General features: G+C 50.0%; 9 protein-coding genes across 9 annotated transcripts; 4 read left to right on the forward strand and 5 right to left on the reverse strand.

Moving 5' to 3' along the window:
• Positions 1 to 661: 661 nt before the first annotated feature.
• Positions 662 to 2488, reverse strand: ASPVEDRAFT_36536 (uncharacterized protein). Its single transcript, XM_040811227.1, has one exon. The coding sequence runs from the start codon at positions 2280 to 2282 to the stop codon at positions 948 to 950; it is 1335 nt and encodes a 444-aa protein (XP_040662907.1). The 5' UTR covers positions 2283 to 2488; the 3' UTR covers positions 662 to 947.
• Positions 2489 to 2650: 162 nt separating this feature from the next.
• ASPVEDRAFT_121684 (threonine--tRNA ligase MST1) lies at positions 2651 to 4225 on the forward strand (the record flags this gene model as incomplete). Its single annotated transcript, XM_040805909.1, has 1 exon — positions 2651 to 4225. The coding sequence occupies one exon, from the start codon at positions 2651 to 2653 to the stop codon at positions 4223 to 4225; it is 1575 nt and encodes a 524-aa protein (XP_040662908.1).
• A 600-nt stretch (positions 4226 to 4825) lies between these two features.
• ASPVEDRAFT_78881 (putative C6 transcription factor) lies at positions 4826 to 7511 on the forward strand (the record flags this gene model as incomplete). The annotated part of the gene is made up of 7 exons (XM_040816617.1): positions 4826 to 4900; positions 4986 to 5056; positions 5205 to 5607; positions 5679 to 5760; positions 5823 to 6609; positions 6663 to 6973; positions 7036 to 7511. 7 exons carry the CDS (start codon positions 4826 to 4828, stop codon positions 7509 to 7511), a joined length of 2205 nt encoding a protein of 734 aa, XP_040662909.1.
• Positions 7512 to 7713: 202 nt separating this feature from the next.
• ASPVEDRAFT_121076 (putative MFS quinate transporter) lies at positions 7714 to 9420 on the reverse strand (the record flags this gene model as incomplete). The annotated part of the gene is made up of 4 exons (XM_040805854.1): positions 7714 to 8738; positions 8791 to 8859; positions 8911 to 9264; positions 9327 to 9420. 4 exons carry the CDS (start codon positions 9418 to 9420, stop codon positions 7714 to 7716), a joined length of 1542 nt encoding a protein of 513 aa, XP_040662910.1.
• ASPVEDRAFT_58920 (uncharacterized protein) lies at positions 9253 to 9956 on the forward strand. The gene is made up of 3 exons (XM_040815442.1): positions 9253 to 9264; positions 9327 to 9733; positions 9786 to 9956. Exons 2-3 carry the CDS (start codon positions 9544 to 9546, stop codon positions 9929 to 9931), a joined length of 336 nt encoding a protein of 111 aa, XP_040662911.1. The 5' UTR covers positions 9253 to 9264; positions 9327 to 9543; the 3' UTR covers positions 9932 to 9956.
• Positions 9915 to 11150, forward strand: ASPVEDRAFT_49198 (putative TIM barrel metal-dependent hydrolase; the record flags this gene model as incomplete). Its single annotated transcript, XM_040814131.1, has 2 exons — positions 9915 to 9956; positions 10281 to 11150. The coding sequence occupies 2 exons, from the start codon at positions 9915 to 9917 to the stop codon at positions 11148 to 11150; spliced, it is 912 nt and encodes a 303-aa protein (XP_040662912.1).
• Positions 11151 to 11198: 48 nt separating this feature from the next.
• On the reverse strand, positions 11199 to 11976 carry ASPVEDRAFT_274801 (uncharacterized protein). The gene is made up of 3 exons (XM_040810015.1): positions 11560 to 11976; positions 11370 to 11446; positions 11199 to 11297 (listed from the first exon to the last, which is right to left on the reverse strand). The coding sequence occupies exons 1-3, from the start codon at positions 11738 to 11740 to the stop codon at positions 11247 to 11249; spliced, it is 309 nt and encodes a 102-aa protein (XP_040662913.1). The 5' UTR covers positions 11741 to 11976; the 3' UTR covers positions 11199 to 11246.
• A 237-nt stretch (positions 11977 to 12213) lies between these two features.
• On the reverse strand, positions 12214 to 15192 carry agdC (putative alpha-glucosidase; the record flags this gene model as incomplete). The annotated part of the gene is made up of 7 exons (XM_040805705.1): positions 12214 to 13129; positions 13179 to 13287; positions 13344 to 13808; positions 13873 to 13950; positions 13996 to 14239; positions 14324 to 14931; positions 14985 to 15192. 7 exons carry the CDS (start codon positions 15190 to 15192, stop codon positions 12214 to 12216), a joined length of 2628 nt encoding a protein of 875 aa, XP_040662914.1.
• Positions 15193 to 16470: 1278 nt separating this feature from the next.
• On the reverse strand, positions 16471 to 17722 carry ASPVEDRAFT_49200 (NAD(P)-dependent alcohol dehydrogenase; the record flags this gene model as incomplete). The annotated part of the gene is made up of 2 exons (XM_040814132.1): positions 16471 to 17482; positions 17556 to 17722. 2 exons carry the CDS (start codon positions 17720 to 17722, stop codon positions 16471 to 16473), a joined length of 1179 nt encoding a protein of 392 aa, XP_040662915.1.
• Between the last annotated feature and the right edge of the window lie 185 nt (positions 17723 to 17907).

The raw sequence follows: 17907 nt of genomic DNA on the forward strand, positions 1-17907 counted from the left end.
CGAGACCTCGACGTCGACAACCGACAGCGAGACTGACAAACCAACTTCAACCTCAACAGGCACTACCAGCAGCTCTGAATCTCAGTCTGAGTCTGCCTCGCCCACCTCGACTGGCGGCTCCGACTCTGATTCCGACTCTGATTCCGACTCCAGCAGCTCTGGCTCCGGCTCTGGCTCCGACTCCAGCTCCGGCTCTTCCAACCCCTCAGGGTCTGAGGGAGCGAGCTCTACTGATGACTCGTCTGCACCCGAATTCACAGGTGCCGCATCGTCTCTGACCAGCTCCGCCGGCGGATTGATAACCGCCTTCAGCATGATGGCCGCGATGCTGCAGCTGTAAACTATTATTATTGTTGTTTTCCTCTTCGGGTGTTATTTTTTGAGGGCCGTGCACATAAACTGAATGCAAATATTTGATTGACTGGACATTATCAAGCGAGCAGTGAGGTTGTAGCCGTTTTTTCTCCACTTTGTTAGCCATTGCTACCTTGTTGGAACTTGTTACTGCCCCTGACCTCCCCCTTTTAATTTCTCGCTATCAAGGCCTGACATTTTTAGGGGGATCAAGTACCCTACCCTAATGTTTTCTGGCTCGGTTCTGGCTGATGCTAGTTTGATGTCTGCCTTGAATGGCACTGTGTTATGACTTGGTGTTTTGACCTTTTTTTCTCCGTCTTTCCTTAATGCGACTCACCAATCCTTGGATGCTATTACTACCTACAAAGGATACCAAGGTACTTATTACCTGGATAATAAAGGAATACCAAATTCTTGAGACCAAAGTTACTGTCTACCCCGTAAAGGAAAAAGTAAAGCGCTTGTAGATGCAGTATAGGGTAAAAATTGTGCCAGATCCAAACGCCACTAACGCTCAAGAGTCCCTGTGTCCGTGGGTATCATCATATCTCATTCCGAGTTTTCGTCATAACATGCCAATTGTAGTGAGTTTAATGAATGGTGTTTCCTTTCTTCTGGAGAGATTGCTGTATCTTCTGAGACAGTTTCCTCGCTATACTAGCGACGGGCCGGTGGTGACTTGCCGCTTTGCTGAAGGTCTGCGATAGGGTGAGTTTTGGGTAGGGGGAGGATGTATTGTCACTATCATCAGCCGGTGTGCCTTGTTGGGCCGCCCGAAGGAAAGAAGGAAGTGAGAGGCTAGGAGGGACAATGGCTTCTACGAAAGTTATGAGTCGACTAGCCGAGTCTTTGGGCGAGTACGTGGGAGCCGTTTCACTTTCCCGATCAACGATGCTCTCGATTGACTCGAGATGGTCGTCAAGGGTGGCAAGATCGGCGGCAAGTGAATCAGCCTTGGATCGCATCCGCGCCGTTAGTTGCTCAATATACTGCTCGCGACGTAGCATCTGGGTGGATAAACGTGCGTCCTGGGCAATGGAAGACCGAGAAGCGGTTGACGTTGGGTTCGGTTTCACATTACCCGCTGCGACTAGGCTGTCAACTGCCGATTGGAGGTCGGCCTTGAGGGTGTCAAATTTCCACCCGGCGATGCGGATGGCGCGCCAGCAACTCTCGAATTCGAGGTCCAGTTCATGCTTTGTGCCTGGGTGTGCATGTTTCATCTCACGCTCGACTGCGCGGAGCTGAGACTCTGTTTGTTTCAGCGAACCGTTGAGTGGAGCGATTTCATGCAGGGTCGCATTGAAGAGAGATTCCAGGTGGATTTGGAATGAGAGAACGGCTTCAATGGGCGCCGATTGGCTGTTTTTCTCAGGGCTGAAAGACTGGTGAAAATGGCCGCGACAGGGGGATGGGTATAATGCCGAAAGTGGATCTATGGAACACATAGATGGATACTGTTGCAGAAGTTCAGGCAGAATGAGCAAATGTGAGATTCCCGCGAGAAGTATGAGGTTGATAATTGATCGAATTGGTGTTTCAAAGAGTGTGAAATTGGTCTGTGTTTGATCCTTGGATGTCGTAGTCGAATGGGCGTTCTTGTTTGGGGCTTCGGAAACAGCCTTCTTTTCTGTCGTGGGCTCGGCAGAGGATTGATGTCTTCGCCTGATATTTGGGCTTGGCTGCTTTGCTCGTACCGCTGGCGCAACCCAAGATGCTTCGGAAATAGTCTCGTATATTGAAGGCATAATTAACTCTGGTCCAGACACCGACGAGGTAGTAGAGCCCAGCCCGTGGTTACTTTCATCTTCAGTGAGAGTTCGAGTTTGTTTCGGGGTCCTGGGCGAGCACTTGGCCGTCGTATCTTTTCTCTCCGCATCAACCGAAGTCACCACCCATGATTCTCCGAGGGCTGAGGTAGACATCGTGTTGATGCGATGCTTTCGTGTTCGTGATATTAAGCTTTGGCCGCCAAATCGCGGGCAGTGTTGATCAGGAACGAACTTAGCGCGTATCGTCCCACAACGCAATGAATATGAGAGACGCACGCGTCCGTATTCTAGGAGCAAGCACGAGTTTTTAAATGAAAGCAGTCAGTCAATCGTGAAGAATGGTGGAACTGCGATCTCTCATACTTTGTCGATCTAATCTGGACCAAAAGTCGCGGCGGGGAAGAAAACATCACGGGAACGCTAGTCCCAACCGGGCTATCACGGGATTCTCCAAAAATGGCGTCGATCAATCAAATAATTTGCGATCAATCGGAGAGCACGTCGTTCTTCATCAAGTCAACATGCGTCGGATATCTCCTTTAATACGACACTCAGTACCACTCAGAAACCCCGTTGGCCACCGATATTCACTAGGGAGAGTTCAATGGCTTTCATCCACACCTCCACGGCCTTGCTCATGCTCTGATCAACAAGCACAGCAACAGCCCCCGGAAAACCAAACTGCGTCGTCGGCCGACTACCGCGCATTGGGGACCGCTCAAGACCTTTTTACGACATCTATATACAGTCCCGGATCACCCCTATTCCTTCCGAACGGTGCCCATATCATCAACAAGCTTATCTCCTTCCTCCGCACACAATATCTCCAATATGGATTTCGCGAAGTCCTAACACCGACAATCTATAAGAAATCGCTCTGGGAGGTGTCCGGGCATTGGCAAAATTACAAAGATGACATGTACGAGGTGCGCGGGCGAGGAGCCATGGGAGATACAGACGGGGAAACTGGGGAGAACGAGTCCTACGGGCTGAAACCAATGAATTGTCCAGGGCATTGCTTGTTGTTCAAGTCGCAAAACCACTCTTACCGAGAACTTCCTATCCGCTACGCCGATTTCAGCCCGCTTCATAGAAATGAAGTATCTGGTTCGTTGAGCGGTCTCACACGCGTCCGGCGATTCCACCAAGATGACGGCCACATCTTCTGTCGCCCGCAGCAGATCAAGGGGGAAATAAAATCAGCGCTTGGATTTGTTGATTTGGTGATGACGACGTTTGGACTGGGGCCATATCGACTTGTGTTGTCGACAAGGCCCGAGACAGATTTCATTGGTGACGTTCAGCTGTGGGATAGTGCTGAGAGTCAGCTGCGTGAAGCTCTAGACCAGACTGGGAAACACTGGGCGATAAATGAAGGCGACGGCGCATTCTACGGCCCCAAGATTGATATTCAGCTTCAGGACAAAGCTGGCAAGTATCACCAATTGTCTACTATTCAACTGGACATGAACCTGCCACAGCGGTTTGAATTGGAATACCAAGTCGCGGAGGGAGAGGAAGACTACAAACCCGCTACACCTGGAAGGGCAACGCCCGTATTGATTCACCGCGCGAATTTTGGCTCTTTGGAGCGTTTTCTCGCACTTCTTATTGAGGAATATTCTGGCCGCTGGCCGTTCTGGCTATCTCCGCGACAGGGGATTGTATTGACCGTGAACCAGGACGAGGCTGTTGTAAAGAAAGCACATGAGGCGGCCGCGAAGATTTCAGGCTTCAAAGCTCTTGATCAGGGCGCTGTAGGTGAAGGGATACCGCAACCTCTGTCAGCTGTGGACTCCACCTTCCTGGTCGACGTGGACGCCGGTAGCCAGACACTAGGCAAGAAGATCCAGCGGGCGAAGCAGATGAAATACAACCTCATTTTCATTCTTGGCCCCAAGGATTTAGCCAACTCTCGTCTTACGGTCGATATTACGGGCCAGCTGCAAAGCAAGCCTGACCGCAGCGCCCAGACGCTGCGGGCCGTTTTGGCTAGTCGGCTTGGTGAAGAAGTGCTGCAGAATCCGCGCGCGATCCCGGTGCCGATTGACGAAGCTCACGATTTATTGGCGCAATTGGAGAAGCACTATGTATAGTTTGTCTTGTATCTTTATATACCTTGTATATCCTAAGGGTGGTGGATTTATGTACTGTACAATAGTTGAGCCGTGTCCGGATAGAGAATAATAATGGGTCCAACACCAACCAAAAATAAGCAACCAGGGATTGCGTGAAGCTTCTGTGCCGCCAGCGGAACCATGAACAAATTAGCCCACGATAAAATTTCGAGAACGAGGATGAAGGCCCATCATGGGCGCGGTGATTCGTTGCCGATCGTTGAACTTTCCCAAACCAGACAGTCGTCACCATCACACCTGAAGCTCACTTTCTCTCCAGTCTCCACTCTCCCAGTCCCAGACTCCAGCTTCAGGCGCGCAGTCTCACTCCAGCTGTCCCCCCCCCGCCTTGCAGTTGATGTCGCCGACTCGCTGTGCCGCACAGCCCCTCATGAGGAGACTGGGACTGTCATAATTTGAGTGACTTTGGTGGCGTCGCGACTTTTCGGAAAGCAGAGCCTCTGATTATAACTGAGCAGGGGTTCTGGCGGACTACCTTCTCCCCTCCTCTCTCTTGATTCTTGTCTTCATGGCGATCTTAACGGTCTGCTCATGGTCAAAGAAACCAAGTCCTCGGCTATGGCCGACGTGCCAGTGAAGGCCCATCCGTCGAGGAAGAGCGCCTTTTCCTGTGAGGGTTGTCGCAAGCGCAAAGTGGGTTTCCTGTCACCTTCGTCCTGTTTCTCAAGCTCGGATAGATTCCGAAGCTCTTCTTGCTGACAGTCAATTCGTCGTTTAGGTGAAATGCAACGGAGCCAGCCCAACCTGTTCACGGTGTGCAGCACGTGGAACCCCGTGCGTCTATAGCTTGTGAGTCGAGGTCTCAATTAAATGCCGGAATCCTTTGTCGGCAGTCCATTTCTCTTTGCTTTCGTTGGCTAGCCTTGCATAAATCATGCAACCTATCCTTGGATGCTCGCCGATCTTCCTTATCGCTGGCTAACCATTCATGCTCTAGAGCACCGACCTTATCTTACACTAAACAACTAGAGAGCCGAGTGGCAGAGCTCGAAGATACTCTGGCAAAGTACCGCAACGAACAACCCCGAGATGTTACCGAAGGGAGCCCTTCCTCTGCAACCTCGACGGGCGAGACCAGCTTGAATTCTCGCATTTTTAACCGAAAAGGGAATGATGCAGACGACGATCAGGATCTATCAAGAGACTTCGAGGGGCTTAAAGTTGAACATGATGGCCGGGTTTCCTTCCATGGACCGACAAGTTTATTCCAGCTTCCGAGCGGTGCACTCAACCCCGCAGCCTCAAGCTCCCAGCTTGCTGCGCAGGTAGGGGAGCGGAAGGAAAGACTTGTCAATAATGCGTGGCGCGAGAGAGCGATTGAGCAGATGGCTTCTATGCCTGTATGTTCTTACATTCTCCTTTGTGTTTGGGGGTAATGACAATTGGCAGCTGACCGATTATGTGCTTCTAGGAACCCTTTCAATTCCTACTTGACTCACACTGGTGCTGGATCCAGCCGCTCTTCAACTTTGTTTACAGACCTACATTTACTCGTACGAAATTCCCACTATTATAAACTCTGTTTTTGTATTATTGCTAACCTATAAACCACAAGGCGATATGAAACTCAATGGTCCTTACTATTCTGATGCCCTACTTAACGCTATCCTTTCACATTCTGTGCGGTGGTGTAAAACTGAGCCTAGGATGCACTCTATTTTAGAACCATACGATGGCGGTGCCGTTTTTTGGAATCGTGCGGTGACAGGGCTCCACGACTCGCTCAAAGATGGCCATGTGGGTATACCTACAATCCAAACGCTCCTGCTCCTTAGTGCACGTGAATGTGGACAGGGCCATAGAACTCAGGCATGGCTGTATAGCGGAATGGCATTTCGCATGTTAGATGATCTGGGAATCACAATTGACAGCCGCAAATATTCAGATTCAGCCCAGCTGAGTGATGAGGATATCGAGATTCGGAACCGCCTGTTTTGGAGTTGCTACTTTTGGGATAAGATCGTGTCTCTATACTTTGGCAGATCCCCGACATTACAAAGCTCACAGGGCTGCCCTCCGAGGACTATCCTGGACGATACCTCTGAGCTTGAGCCTTGGATCCCTCATGGTCTTGTTTTTGCGGACGGCGCTCAATATCCCCCAACCGCGGCTCACTCGACCTCCTGTTTTATAGAGATGTGTGGATTAATGGAGATTCTCAACCAGATCTTGATTCATATTTACGACCACAACCGTCAGATTTCCGAGGCAGAGTTTCACACTTGTGTTCGTGAACAGTCCCGCAACCTAGGTGGATGGTGGGATGATTTACCCGAACATCTGAAGCTTATACCGACAGCTCTACCTCCGTACTCTCCTCCCAGTCACATTGTGACTTTGAAGTATGTCTCCCTAGAGACTAAATCATGTTGACATTACTGACTTTTTGCCGCAGCTGTGTCTACCACACTATCAATATCCTCATTCATCGGCCAATCCTTTGCTCAAAATGGACCCGAGAAGCTTACGACAAAAGCCACTTGGTCCATTGTATGACATCTGCAACTGCTATTCTTTCCATATTTGGAATGTACGAGCGGACTTTCGGAGATGGCCGTGTCGTTCTATCAATGGCCTACAGCGTATATACGGCCGCATCCATTTTCCTCCTCGAGATCCAGGCGTTGAAATATGCTGCTCCAGGGACCTTGGATAAGTTGAAAATCTGCATCCTGGCCTTGGACCGAGTTCGAGTATCCAGTCCTGGTATGCACTCAGAATCCGCCTGTTCAAGCATTTGATTGACTAACTATTTCCACGCTACACAGTGATTACCACGGCTTTAAACCTCGTATACCAGGAAATCCAACGCCTCCAAGTTGATCACAACATTGCTTTATCCATCTCACTACCAGATGCACCACACCCCTCAACATCGCATACCGACTCTCCCTCCACACAACCTCCTCTAAATTTACAAACAACCTCTCATCACGTTTCTACGCACCACAGTACTTCACCTTCAATCTCCCCCGGGGGTGCCCATATCAATACATCCACAAGCCAATATTACCCCTACCAGCAACCCATGCAAGCACCCGAGTTCGGAGCACCCCCCCAGGGCCTCCCTCGATTAGCAGTGATGCACGACGTTGGCAGTGGATTACCGGAAGCGTTGATGTCCTTGGACAACCCCGCTTCCTACGAGATAACGCCAGAGGTTTTCGAAGCGTTTTCATATGCGGAACCTATCACGACCAATGTGACGCCTGCTGAGGGGTACGGATGGGTTAGTCGGCCTTGACGACAGCCATTTGAAGGATGAAAAAAATGATTGCACAATCCGGTTATGTAAACATCGTATAACTTGGTTGTAAAGCAATGGGGTATATAGCGAGTTCATTACTGTACATATTTTAATCATCAAAAAAGGGTATATATAATGCATGAAATCAAAAAAAAAAAACTGTGAAACACCAAATCCAAAGAAATGTTCGTAAAGCATCCTATTCCTGGCCTTCGGCTTTCTCTTCAGGTTTGACGCTTGCACGCCACCTGAGATACCAGGGCCCCTCAAAAAGCTCACCCATCCGCTCAATATCAACTCCTTTGGTCTCAGGCATCCAGACCCCGAGAACAATCAATCCGACGAAACAAATGAGCGCCCAAAAGAGATACGCACCCCAGTCATGCAACGACACAAACATGTTCGGCGTCACCCGGACAACCGCAAACTGAAAGAACCAGTGCAGAGACATACTCACGGCATAGCAAATGTTGCGAATGCGCGTGGGGAAGATCTCCGTCCCGTAGAGGTAGGGGATCGTACATAGTCCGACGGACCAGCCGACGGCGTAGACGAAGATGGATGCTATTGCTGCATCGGAGGCGGGCTTATTTATAGGTTCTGTACCTGTGGGACGGAGGACACCTATGTAACAGGCTAGGTAGATATGCGCGGCCATTTGAAGGGATACCCCGAGCAGAGTGCAGCGGCGGCGACCTAGATAGTCGATCAACCCCCATGTAAAGGCCATAGTGAAAATCAGTTTGACGATTCCGTAAGCACCTGAGGAGACGAGGGAGATGGCGTCTCCCGTGACACCTGCGGTTTCGAAGATGCTTGAAACATAGTATGTAATACCATTGCCTCCCGTCCATTGCGATATTGTCTGCATTGCCATTAGGAGCCAGAAGCGTTGGCGGTAATTGGGATTCGATTGAGTTTCCCTGAATGCAGTCCAGTTGGTAGTAGAAGACAAGGTGTGCGCTCTGAGGCGTGTTTGCGTGGTTATGAGGCGGAATTCATCATCTAGTTCAGGAGAAGATATATCCTTTCCGCGGAGACGGGCAAGGACTTTACGGGCTTCCTCGAGGCGACATCGGGAGATGAGATGACGAGGGGTCTCGGGAAGGATGAGCGAGGCTTTGAACGCGATGCCAACGGGAATTAAGGGGATAGCTTGCACCAGGCGATATTGCCGTGGAGTGGCGGCCATATGGATTTGGGCAGCATAGTTGATGAAGAAACCTAATTATAGGTTAGACCTGTTTGGAATCCAATGCGATGAAAACTGTCTTACCCAGGGACAAGACTGCCAGCAAAACAACCATGTAAATACTAACAACCAACCCTCTTGTGCGTGCAGGGGCTAAAGGCTCGGTCAGCAGCGTTCAAGTCTTCCAAGCATGGCTTGACCAACCAATTTCAGATAAATACAATGGCGTCACGACGGTCAATGCCCCGGCACCGAGACCGCCAAATATCCTAGCAAACAGCAACAGTCCGTAAATCCCAGAGGAGAACACCTGAATGAGCGTGCCCAGTGCCCAGACGACACAACTTAATCGCCATGACTGTAGCCTGCCCAACCGATCGTTTAAGTCCAAGGATATCAAGGCCCCAAGCGCCGCTCCAAGGATGTTGAATGATGTTATATTCGCGGTGCGGTTCGCTAGTCCAGTTTGGTCATTTGTCCAGTTCGAAGGGAGAAGGTTGAAATCGGTCATGAAGGAATCCAAGCGCACCGATGCGCTGTATCCACCCTCATCGTAGCCTAGGAGGGTTAAGTATTAGTGGGAGATCAGCGAGAAGAAGAGGAAAGGAGAAAGACTGCACCTTTCGGGATACTGCCGCAAGCAATGGTGATAATAACAAAGACGTAAAATGGAGGAGCGGTCCACCGCGACCTGTCCACCTTCAACCGCCTCATGGCCGGCAACTGGGCGGGGCGGTCCAAGGAACGGTGCTCGGTGTGAATCCGTCAAGCCCACTCCGTGATTCGACATTCGAAATTCGGCAGAGGGATCGGAGGCAATGAGGTCTCCTGGCGTGCATGGGAAGGTGGAGGATCTCAAGCTCGGCCAACTTCCGAACTTCGCTGATAGTCACGCTTTCGCTCTCTGCAATCCCTGCAACAATTTGTCATCTGCAACCAGGCTGTCTCCAACAGCGAGCGGTGTTCGGAGTGCGCAGCGACGGGCAGAACTCCGTGATCTCACCTGTATCCTGGCATCGAGTTTGGGGTAAGCCAACTGAGCTTCAAGGTCGATTGAGCGTCTCCTAACAGATCCACAGCACCCACGGTTGTTATAGGCGGGCCGGGCCCATTTTTAGCCAACAAACAGCCGACAAGCCGGGTCTATATCAAGGAAGATGCCGAGCGCTGGGCGATCCTCCAGTGTGAACTGTGCAAAGTCCTGCACTATGGCGACGAACAATAATTGGCCCTCTTGTGCTAAGCTCCGGGTTCCCCCCCCTTAGTCCTTGAACGCTCAGCCTTATCCCTTCTCTTCTGTATCTCCTTCCACTGCTCGTTTTCCATGGATTCCCCAGAGCATCAATAACTGGCTGAGAATCCGGTGTCTAGCCTTGATACAGCGCTTGAAGAGACATATTGAGGACTGAGCACAAACATACAGAATGTCGGCACTGTCAGCAATTACCGCTCAGCCCTGCTTGCTCACGGCGTTGCCTACCCTCAGGACCGCTGCTATCAGACCGAGATTAGACCTTTTTAGGCACTCCAAGGCGTTTCTAAGTATTCCGTCGACCAAGCTCGGAAACCACAAGCCAGTGAAGAGCCGAGTCCCTCCCAGATCGTGGGACAGTCACATGCATGTCACGGAACCCCGATATCCACTCGTCGCGAACGCAGCATACAAGCCCATGCCTCACACGATCGAGGACGCGATGACCTTCGAATCATCCCTTGGGATTGAGAACGTTGTCCTTGTTCAACCATCCATCTACGGGTTTGACAACTCATGTCTTCTCGACGCCCTCCGGCGCATTGGGCCTTCGCGCGGGCGAGGCATCGTTGTTATAGATCCGGCTCATACAGAACCCGCCAGGTTGGGAGCATGGCACAAATTAGGCGTGCGCGGTGTTAGAATTAATTTTAAATCATCAGGGAAGGAGCCGACTCGTGGGGAGCTAAGACAGACTCTTTTTGAACACGCAGAACTCATCCGCCCGCTGGGATGGATGATCCAAGTCCACACGGCCATGAGCATGATCCCACTATTGGAGGAGATTATCCCACAGCTCGGGGTCAAGGTCTGTATCGATCATTTCGGGGGACCCGATCTATCCCAGGTGGACTGGGACAAAGGAGGATCTTTCGACCCTTACTCTCTTCCGGGGTTCCAATCGTTAATTGCTTTGCTCAAGGCTGGGAGGACATATGTGAAGATCTCTGCACCATATCGCCTTAGCCAGGACGAAGAGTTCCGAGACCTGGAAATTATAATTCGGGAGTTCCTACGAGAGGCGCCTAACCAGATACTCTATGCTACGGATTGGCCACACACTAGATTCTCTGGTATCAATGTCGAACCGTTTACAGAACAATGTTTACGTATATGCGGCTCGCAGAGTTCTGCCGAGAGAGTATTTCGATTGAATGCCGAGGAACTGATGGATTCCAGCCTTGACGTTTAGGCGCCTCCAAAACGTTCAAACTCGAGATTTCGTCAATATACACCCAAGATATCGCAACGCCGCCTCCCATTCACCTCGGCGATCCACAGTGATAATCTAGTCAGTCTCGCCCTCCTTCACAGTCGAGGTACAGATTTGCTTGGGCCCCTACGCAAACAACAGTTAGTTCAATCCCAACAATCGAAGCACAACATGAGAATAACAAGGCGGGGTACTTACAATAGAATAACAACACCTCGGCTCCCCACCCTTCGGGCATTCAAAACTGAAAGGATTCTGCTTCGAAACATCCTCGCCTATACACCAAAACACCTCATTAGCATCATGAACCAGGCCAAGCACGCATGAGCATCTGCTTCCGTCGCACAAGACATATACCACAATGGCAAACTACTCAGAAGGGACGTACAGTTAACTCCCTCAAAGGAGACCTTGGAATCCTTGGCCGGTATAAACCCATCACAACAAAATGGGGTTTGGATGTTGGATACGTCTTTAGATAGTTCACAAAACCAGGGTCGGCCCGCCATGGTTGGGGCGGTTAGGGAAAGAGCCACAAGAAGGCTGGTTGCTGATATAGAGAAATGCATTGTCGTAGTTTCTTTCTTTTTGTGGCCGTTGAAAGAGGTTGAGATTGCGTATCCAGTAGACGAGTGTATGTATAACAAAGAGTGCGAGGACCGAGAGTATCTGTACAGTCAGTGTCGATTTGAGGTGAGGTGGTTGGGTATCGGAATGTAAACCACGGCCTCTTATTTACAAAGGGGCAACGCGGCCATTGGGACCTTGCTACGAAGGGATGCAAGATGCGTTTATTTTTCTTAGTCCCTGGCTGCAGTTCTCTTCATGGGCACCACCCCTTGCATTCTAGTTATGTTTAGACTCTAGAGAGAAACGTGTGGATGACGCGTTGAGTGCACGACATGTTATGAATGCGCGTTTCAAGTCGCTAAAGAGCCCATTCTGGGGACACGTTATAGTACGGTTTGTTTTGTTTTGAGTTTCCAAAAGATTTGCATACACAGAGGCAGAAAGTCAAAACAGATGGGATATACTTTGGCCCTTAAGCTAATTTCACCCTTGTGGGCTTCGTAAGCATCAACCTCTTGTTTACCACTTGCTTCTGGTTCCGAGTAGAGTTGGCTGGTGTCTGACCGAGCAAAGTGACGCTCTCAATGTTAACGGGGAAGCTACGCGAAAATTGTCCATTTATGGACAGGGAGTCATTGCGATACTCGAACTCGATGTTAGTGGTGTTGCTCTGCTCAAGAGAGTCTCCGTCGTCAACGTAGAGGCTACCAGAGGCCGTCCCGTCCGACCCGAGGGCGATTATGAGTTGGAAGGGTTTCTTGCGCAGCTCGGTAGTTGTCATCGCACTGGATGACCGGAGTGGGATGATGCTCCCGCCGCGGATGTGGATGGGGATATCGGTGATATCAATGTCGGTGAGCGTGATCGGTGCACCTTGTCCTTGGATTTGGGTGCCGGTATACAGATCGTAAAAAATGTCATCGGGGAAGTACGCATCGACGGAAGTTGAGTTTTCCTCGGTGACGGGACTGATAAGCAGAGCATCGCCATAGAAGAACTGTAAGTCATTGTCAAAGGTGTTTTCGTCCTCGGGATACAAGTAGAATAGTGGCTGTAGGAAGGGCTCGCCAGTGTCGCTCTGTCGCTGGAAAGCAGTGTAGATATAGTCAAGTAATCTATATCGGATAGTGATTGCTTTGGTTGCAGCATCGGCCACCGTTTCCCAGCGATAGAACTCCTGGGGAGTCGAGCCAAACTCGTTGTGGTTGCGGTAGAAAGTATAGAAGGCTCCGAGCGACGCCCACCGAGCACACAGCTCCTCGGTGGTGTCTGAACCAAATCCGCAGACGTCCGCCCCCATCATAGGGATTTGGAACATTGACGCGAAGGCTGTGAGCTGGGCAATCGAGATGCGGTACTGCTCCCATGTGCTGAGACTGTCGGCGGACCTGTGAAGAATTAGGCTTAGCACGACGCAACATCCAAAAATCTACATACCAGTGCCCAACATGTGCCCCGGCACCTGCATACGTACTACGAGTGATAATAAAAGGCCTAACGTCAGGCCGACGTTGCTGCATTGCAATGCGGGAAGCGGAGCTCATCACTGGGTATTTGGTCAGGCTTTACGGTGAGTGATATAGCTTTTGGCGTCCCACTTACTAGTTCCGTAGATATTGTGAGTGTCGTATTCAGAATACCCTTCTCCCGCGTGGATAATGTCCATTTGGATGGTTTTGTTGCTTATGAGACCGGCATCATTCTGAATCTCGTACGTTGGGTAGAGAAGGTTACGTCCAGGTAGTCCGATTTTGTTTCCTTGCGATCCCTCCAGAGCTCGCTTCGAGGAGTTGGGCTGAAAGCTATCGGGAAAGCCAGGCAACGGACGAGGGTTACTGTGCCTGATATCAGGTGGATCGGGCGGGAGGTCGTTCTCAATCGAGTATGTCTTTGGGTCAGTGCAGGGGAAGGGGCAGAAGTTTGAGGCTTCGTTCATATCAATCCACAGACCATCAATGTCGAAGCCGGTATCAGAATCAAAGAATTTGTTGAACTCCCCATTCCAGTATTCCTGAATCTCCGGATGGAACCAATCGGGGTAGACGGTTACCCCAGGCCACACAGCACCTAGACGTGGATTAGCTTATCCTATACCAGTATAAATTAATGTTTTAAACTGGCCATATATTACCCTGGTATAAACTGCCATTCTGCGTCTTCAGGAAGATATCCTGCTCAACACCTCGGTGATATCCGGGATTGTCTAGTACTCGTCAGTGGTATTCTTTAAACATAAATAGTCTAGGAAGCTTACCGGAAACGCTCACCGCGGGATCAACCATAACTATGTAATGTTGATCATGGTCGTGGAGATAATCGACGAGCTCTTGCATGTCCTTGAGGGGGAATCTTTCGTTGTCAAGAGTAAACACTCTTCTCAACTCCATATAGTCGATGTCGGTCCACATAGTTTCTAGCGGAATTCTAGCCTTGCTGTAATTATATACCACCTCAGCCACCTCATAAACATCACTATAGCCGTATCGGCATTGATGGAACTGGAGCAATTAGTAACTGTTTAGTTTCCCTAACCCGATTTTTGTGGTATTTGCACTACGAATCGAGGAATGAGAAAAACGTACACCAAATGTCCAGTAGCTCTGCATGGCAGGGCGTCCAACAACCCCCGCGTACTCCATACTGGCTTCCTTAGGAGTAGAGCCGGTAAAGAAGTAAAGATCAAAAATACCCCCGAGGATGTTATACTCAAGATATTGCTTGTCATCCTGAGTCTTGTTGATTTTGATGTCCATACCGTTAGAGTTGGCTAGAAAAACGCCATGGGTACCATTACTACCTCGATGGTCGTAGTACACAGGGTGACTGCTGTACAAATTGGTTCCCGGATCAATTCCGTAAGCATCGCGATTCCACAAAGTGCGGGTGTAGTTCGTCGTCTCCAATCGAAGAGAGTCCGTGTGTTCTCCAAGGCCATATAGATTAGGTTCATCTGGTAGCCAAGTGCGCAGATTTAAATACTGCGATTGGAAAACGAGATTCGACGCGGAAGTATCAAAGAGTACTTCGTCTTCTCTAGATACTGTGAACGAAAAAGGCTCTTCTACGTAATCGAACTTCAGGTCGGAGCTTTCTCGGTTGCTATTGCCGCTCTCTGGCCGTGGTAGAACCGACTCGGGGACCTGGTAGACCTGCTCATCCGCATCATAAATCATGACATGGAGACGCTCGTCTGGGGTTATATAAGCACAAACACAAAGCTCGCTAAAGATCACAGATACTGACCGGTTTGGTACTCAACCAACAGCTTCAAATCTCTCAAATCGGTGCCATATATGTTGCACGGTGTCCCAGCGAGTGTCAAGTCCGCTGACAGAGTATCGTCACCTTCCTGAATATTCGATGCTTTATATCCGGGACATATTTGACTGCTTTGTCTGGCCCTGATTACTGCAGCCCCGACAAGAGGAAGGGCAAGCAGGGCCCTGAACATGTTGGAAGTCGCAAGTAAATCGAATCTCTTTGGTGAAAGAACCGACCAACCAGAGATTGTCACAGTTTATATATTTTTAACCTGATGGTTCAGGGTGTGTCAAAATACAGTCGATATGCATCGCAGCTCGGGCTGACAATGCCAGGATAGACAAGAATGGGGAGAGGCTCGCATGGCTGATGTATTGATCGGACACGAAATGTAAGGGATCCGGGGTCCGGACCCATCCGGATAACACTTCATGGACCATGGTTGTAGACTCTCGCAGCGTTGCAATGGGCATCGTCATTATTTTGTGACGAATATTATCTCCCCAACCAAAAGTGAATTTTGGAGACTGGATTTCAGTTGGTTATTCGACGATCATGCCAGGAATAGGCATGTGGTGTGCTTTCCTGTCAATTTGATGGCGTGCAGATACTCATCCCTACTGCTGCAACATGCAGCCAATTTAAGGACGCGAACCATCGACATTTTCCAAAACCAGGCTCAAAGGGCTGGGTTCCTCGACGCGCTGAGGGGAACTCGAGCTTCCGAGCCACGGTTGGGTGCTGGAGAACACTGGAGAACCCTGGAGCCGACAAGAATGGTCATGATTTTTGTATTCGGGTATCAATTAGTAACTAAAATATCATTCCATCCATTATGCACCTTCCAATAAAGCAAAGCTGATGAATAGGTCTCATGCCATGCGTACGAGAGATGGGAAATCAAAGAGTGTTTTAGGTGGAGATTAGCAATAGGCGCCTTAACGTACTTTTCTGTCGTATGCATTGTGGCAGAGCATCCATACCTAGCAGCGATTCAAGAGACGATTTTTATTTTTATTTTATTTTATTGCTGAAAAGAGAGATGTGCCTAAGATGGAGCAGACAAGACAAGTTGCAGCAAGGAAATTGAAGTGCAGCTGAAGTGGAATGCTGTTCCTGGTAGGTATGCGGATATGCCCTTCCCTGCAGGGCAGTGTCAGCAGTCTAAGGTAAGTTCTACTTATTCTATGGCGGGATCTTAGGGACACGAATGGATCCCAGTCAGCAGTTACTCTTTAGACCCCCCATTCCACACATGATTGGGGAAGAATATGAATGAATTTCTACCAAATCTCTATTGTTTCAACCTGCACACATCTCTAGCAAAATGGTCATAAAACAGTACAAACTTCGTCACAATGCAGGAAAGAAACCCGAATTCATACGCCTTCAAGCAAAACGAAAACAACAAAAACAATGATACTAAAGGTGACGAACCGCCCTTGAAACGCCGACCTATGTTGCTCCATCATAGGACCGATGAGATTTGGGCCTTCTGACCAGCGGAAGCAGCCTCAACATCAGCAGCCGAGCTCATGATTTGGACCTTGATCGCTCCTGTCTTAGGGTCTGACGCCGTCTCAAAAGCCTTGAGTGCGTCTTCCAGTGCATAGCGGTGGGTAACCAGCTTCTTCAGGTCGATCACGCCGTTCTTAACGAGACGGATAGCGCGAGGCCAGGTGTTGGAGTACCGGTACTGGTACTGTAGGTCAATCTCTTGAGTGCTCAAGCGCATAAACGGGATCTTCATCTCGTTCTTTCCTACACCGATCACGAAGACTTTACCCCCGAACTTGACACTCCAAATAGCTGACGCAACACTGCTCTCAACTCCAGTGCACTCCAGCGCAAGGCGAGGCCTCAAAGCGTCGGGACCCGCACCCTGCCCATCGTTGAATGCATTGATGATACCATCTGCACTCTCTTCTGCAGAAAGGCCGATCTGCACCTTGTAGGTGCGGACGTCAGGTACAAGTTCCTTCGCGAACTTCAGGCGACCTTCATCGATATCGGTGATGACGATGGGAGTTGCACCGGCAGCGCGGGCACTGAGAAGAGTGATGAGACCGATGGGTCCCGCACCAGTGATTAAACAAGGGTCACCAAGACGGAGACCGCTGCGCTCGATTGCAGCCAGAGATACACTCAAAGGCTCCAACATAGCACCATCCTCGTAGCCCATGTCACCAATCTTGTGGCACCAAACAGCGGGATGGTTGACATAGCGCCGTAGAAGGCCATCCACAGGCGGGGTAGAAAGGAATGCAACCCTTTCACAACCGTTGTAGCGGCCAGTAAGGCAGGGTTCGCAGGCATTGCAGATAATGTTAGGCTCAATCGCAACTCGGTCTCCAACTTTAAGCGAAGTGACATCCGGCGCGACTGCAATAACGTCTCCGGCTGACTCGTGACCCAGAATATGGTCTCCCGTAACGATCATGGGACCAATGCATCCTGCATGCCAGAAGTGCACGTCGGAACTGTATTGAGAAACCAGTCGTCAGTCAAGCCAATGCGGGGAGACACGACGCGGGGCGGGAATCGTCAACTTACCCGCAAATTCCGGTACTGCGCACTTCGACTGTCACCTGTCCAGGGTTGAGACTCTCACCACTCTGCACTTCTTTGAGAGTGGGCGTGGACTCAGCCACCCACAGGTCGTGCTTTGGGTTGGTGAAAACACCAATGTTAGGCTTGTCAAGGACGGTTGCAGAAGCCATGATGTTTCAACTGGTGGTGTTCACGGTCAAAGGAGCTAGAAAGGAAGAGGCAGAAGAGGGTGAAAGAGCGAGAGGGAAGAGCAGCAGTGAAAGCTGGGACGCAACCAGCTTTAATAGTTGCCCCTCCATGTTATACACGGGTGTAATTTTTTTCCCCCTTTGCGACACCAATAACAGTGAAGGGC

Source organism: Aspergillus versicolor (assembly GCF_001890125.1).
Source record: "Aspergillus versicolor CBS 583.65 unplaced genomic scaffold ASPVEscaffold_1, whole genome shotgun sequence".
Classification (NCBI taxonomy): domain Eukaryota; kingdom Fungi; phylum Ascomycota; class Eurotiomycetes; order Eurotiales; family Aspergillaceae; genus Aspergillus; species Aspergillus versicolor.

Coding starts and splice junctions, on each gene's coding strand:
- ASPVEDRAFT_36536 (XM_040811227.1), bottom strand. CDS start 2,282: ATGTCTACCTCAGCCCTCGGAGAATCATGGGTGGTGACTTCGGTTGAT.
- ASPVEDRAFT_58920 (XM_040815442.1), top strand. CDS start 9,544: ATGGGAAGGTGGAGGATCTCAAGCTCGGCCAACTTCCGAACTTCGCTG. Junction 9,734..9,785: donor ATCCTGGCATCGAGTTTGGG/GTAAGCCAACTG, acceptor ACAGATCCACAG/CACCCACGGTTGTTATAGGC.
- ASPVEDRAFT_274801 (XM_040810015.1), bottom strand. CDS start 11,740: ATGCATTTCTCTATATCAGCAACCAGCCTTCTTGTGGCTCTTTCCCTA. Junction 11,447..11,559: donor CTCCTTTGAGGGAGTTAACT/GTACGTCCCTTC, acceptor TTTGGTGTATAG/GCGAGGATGTTTCGAAGCAG. Junction 11,298..11,369: donor CGAGGTGTTGTTATTCTATT/GTAAGTACCCCG, acceptor TTGTTTGCGTAG/GGGCCCAAGCAAATCTGTAC.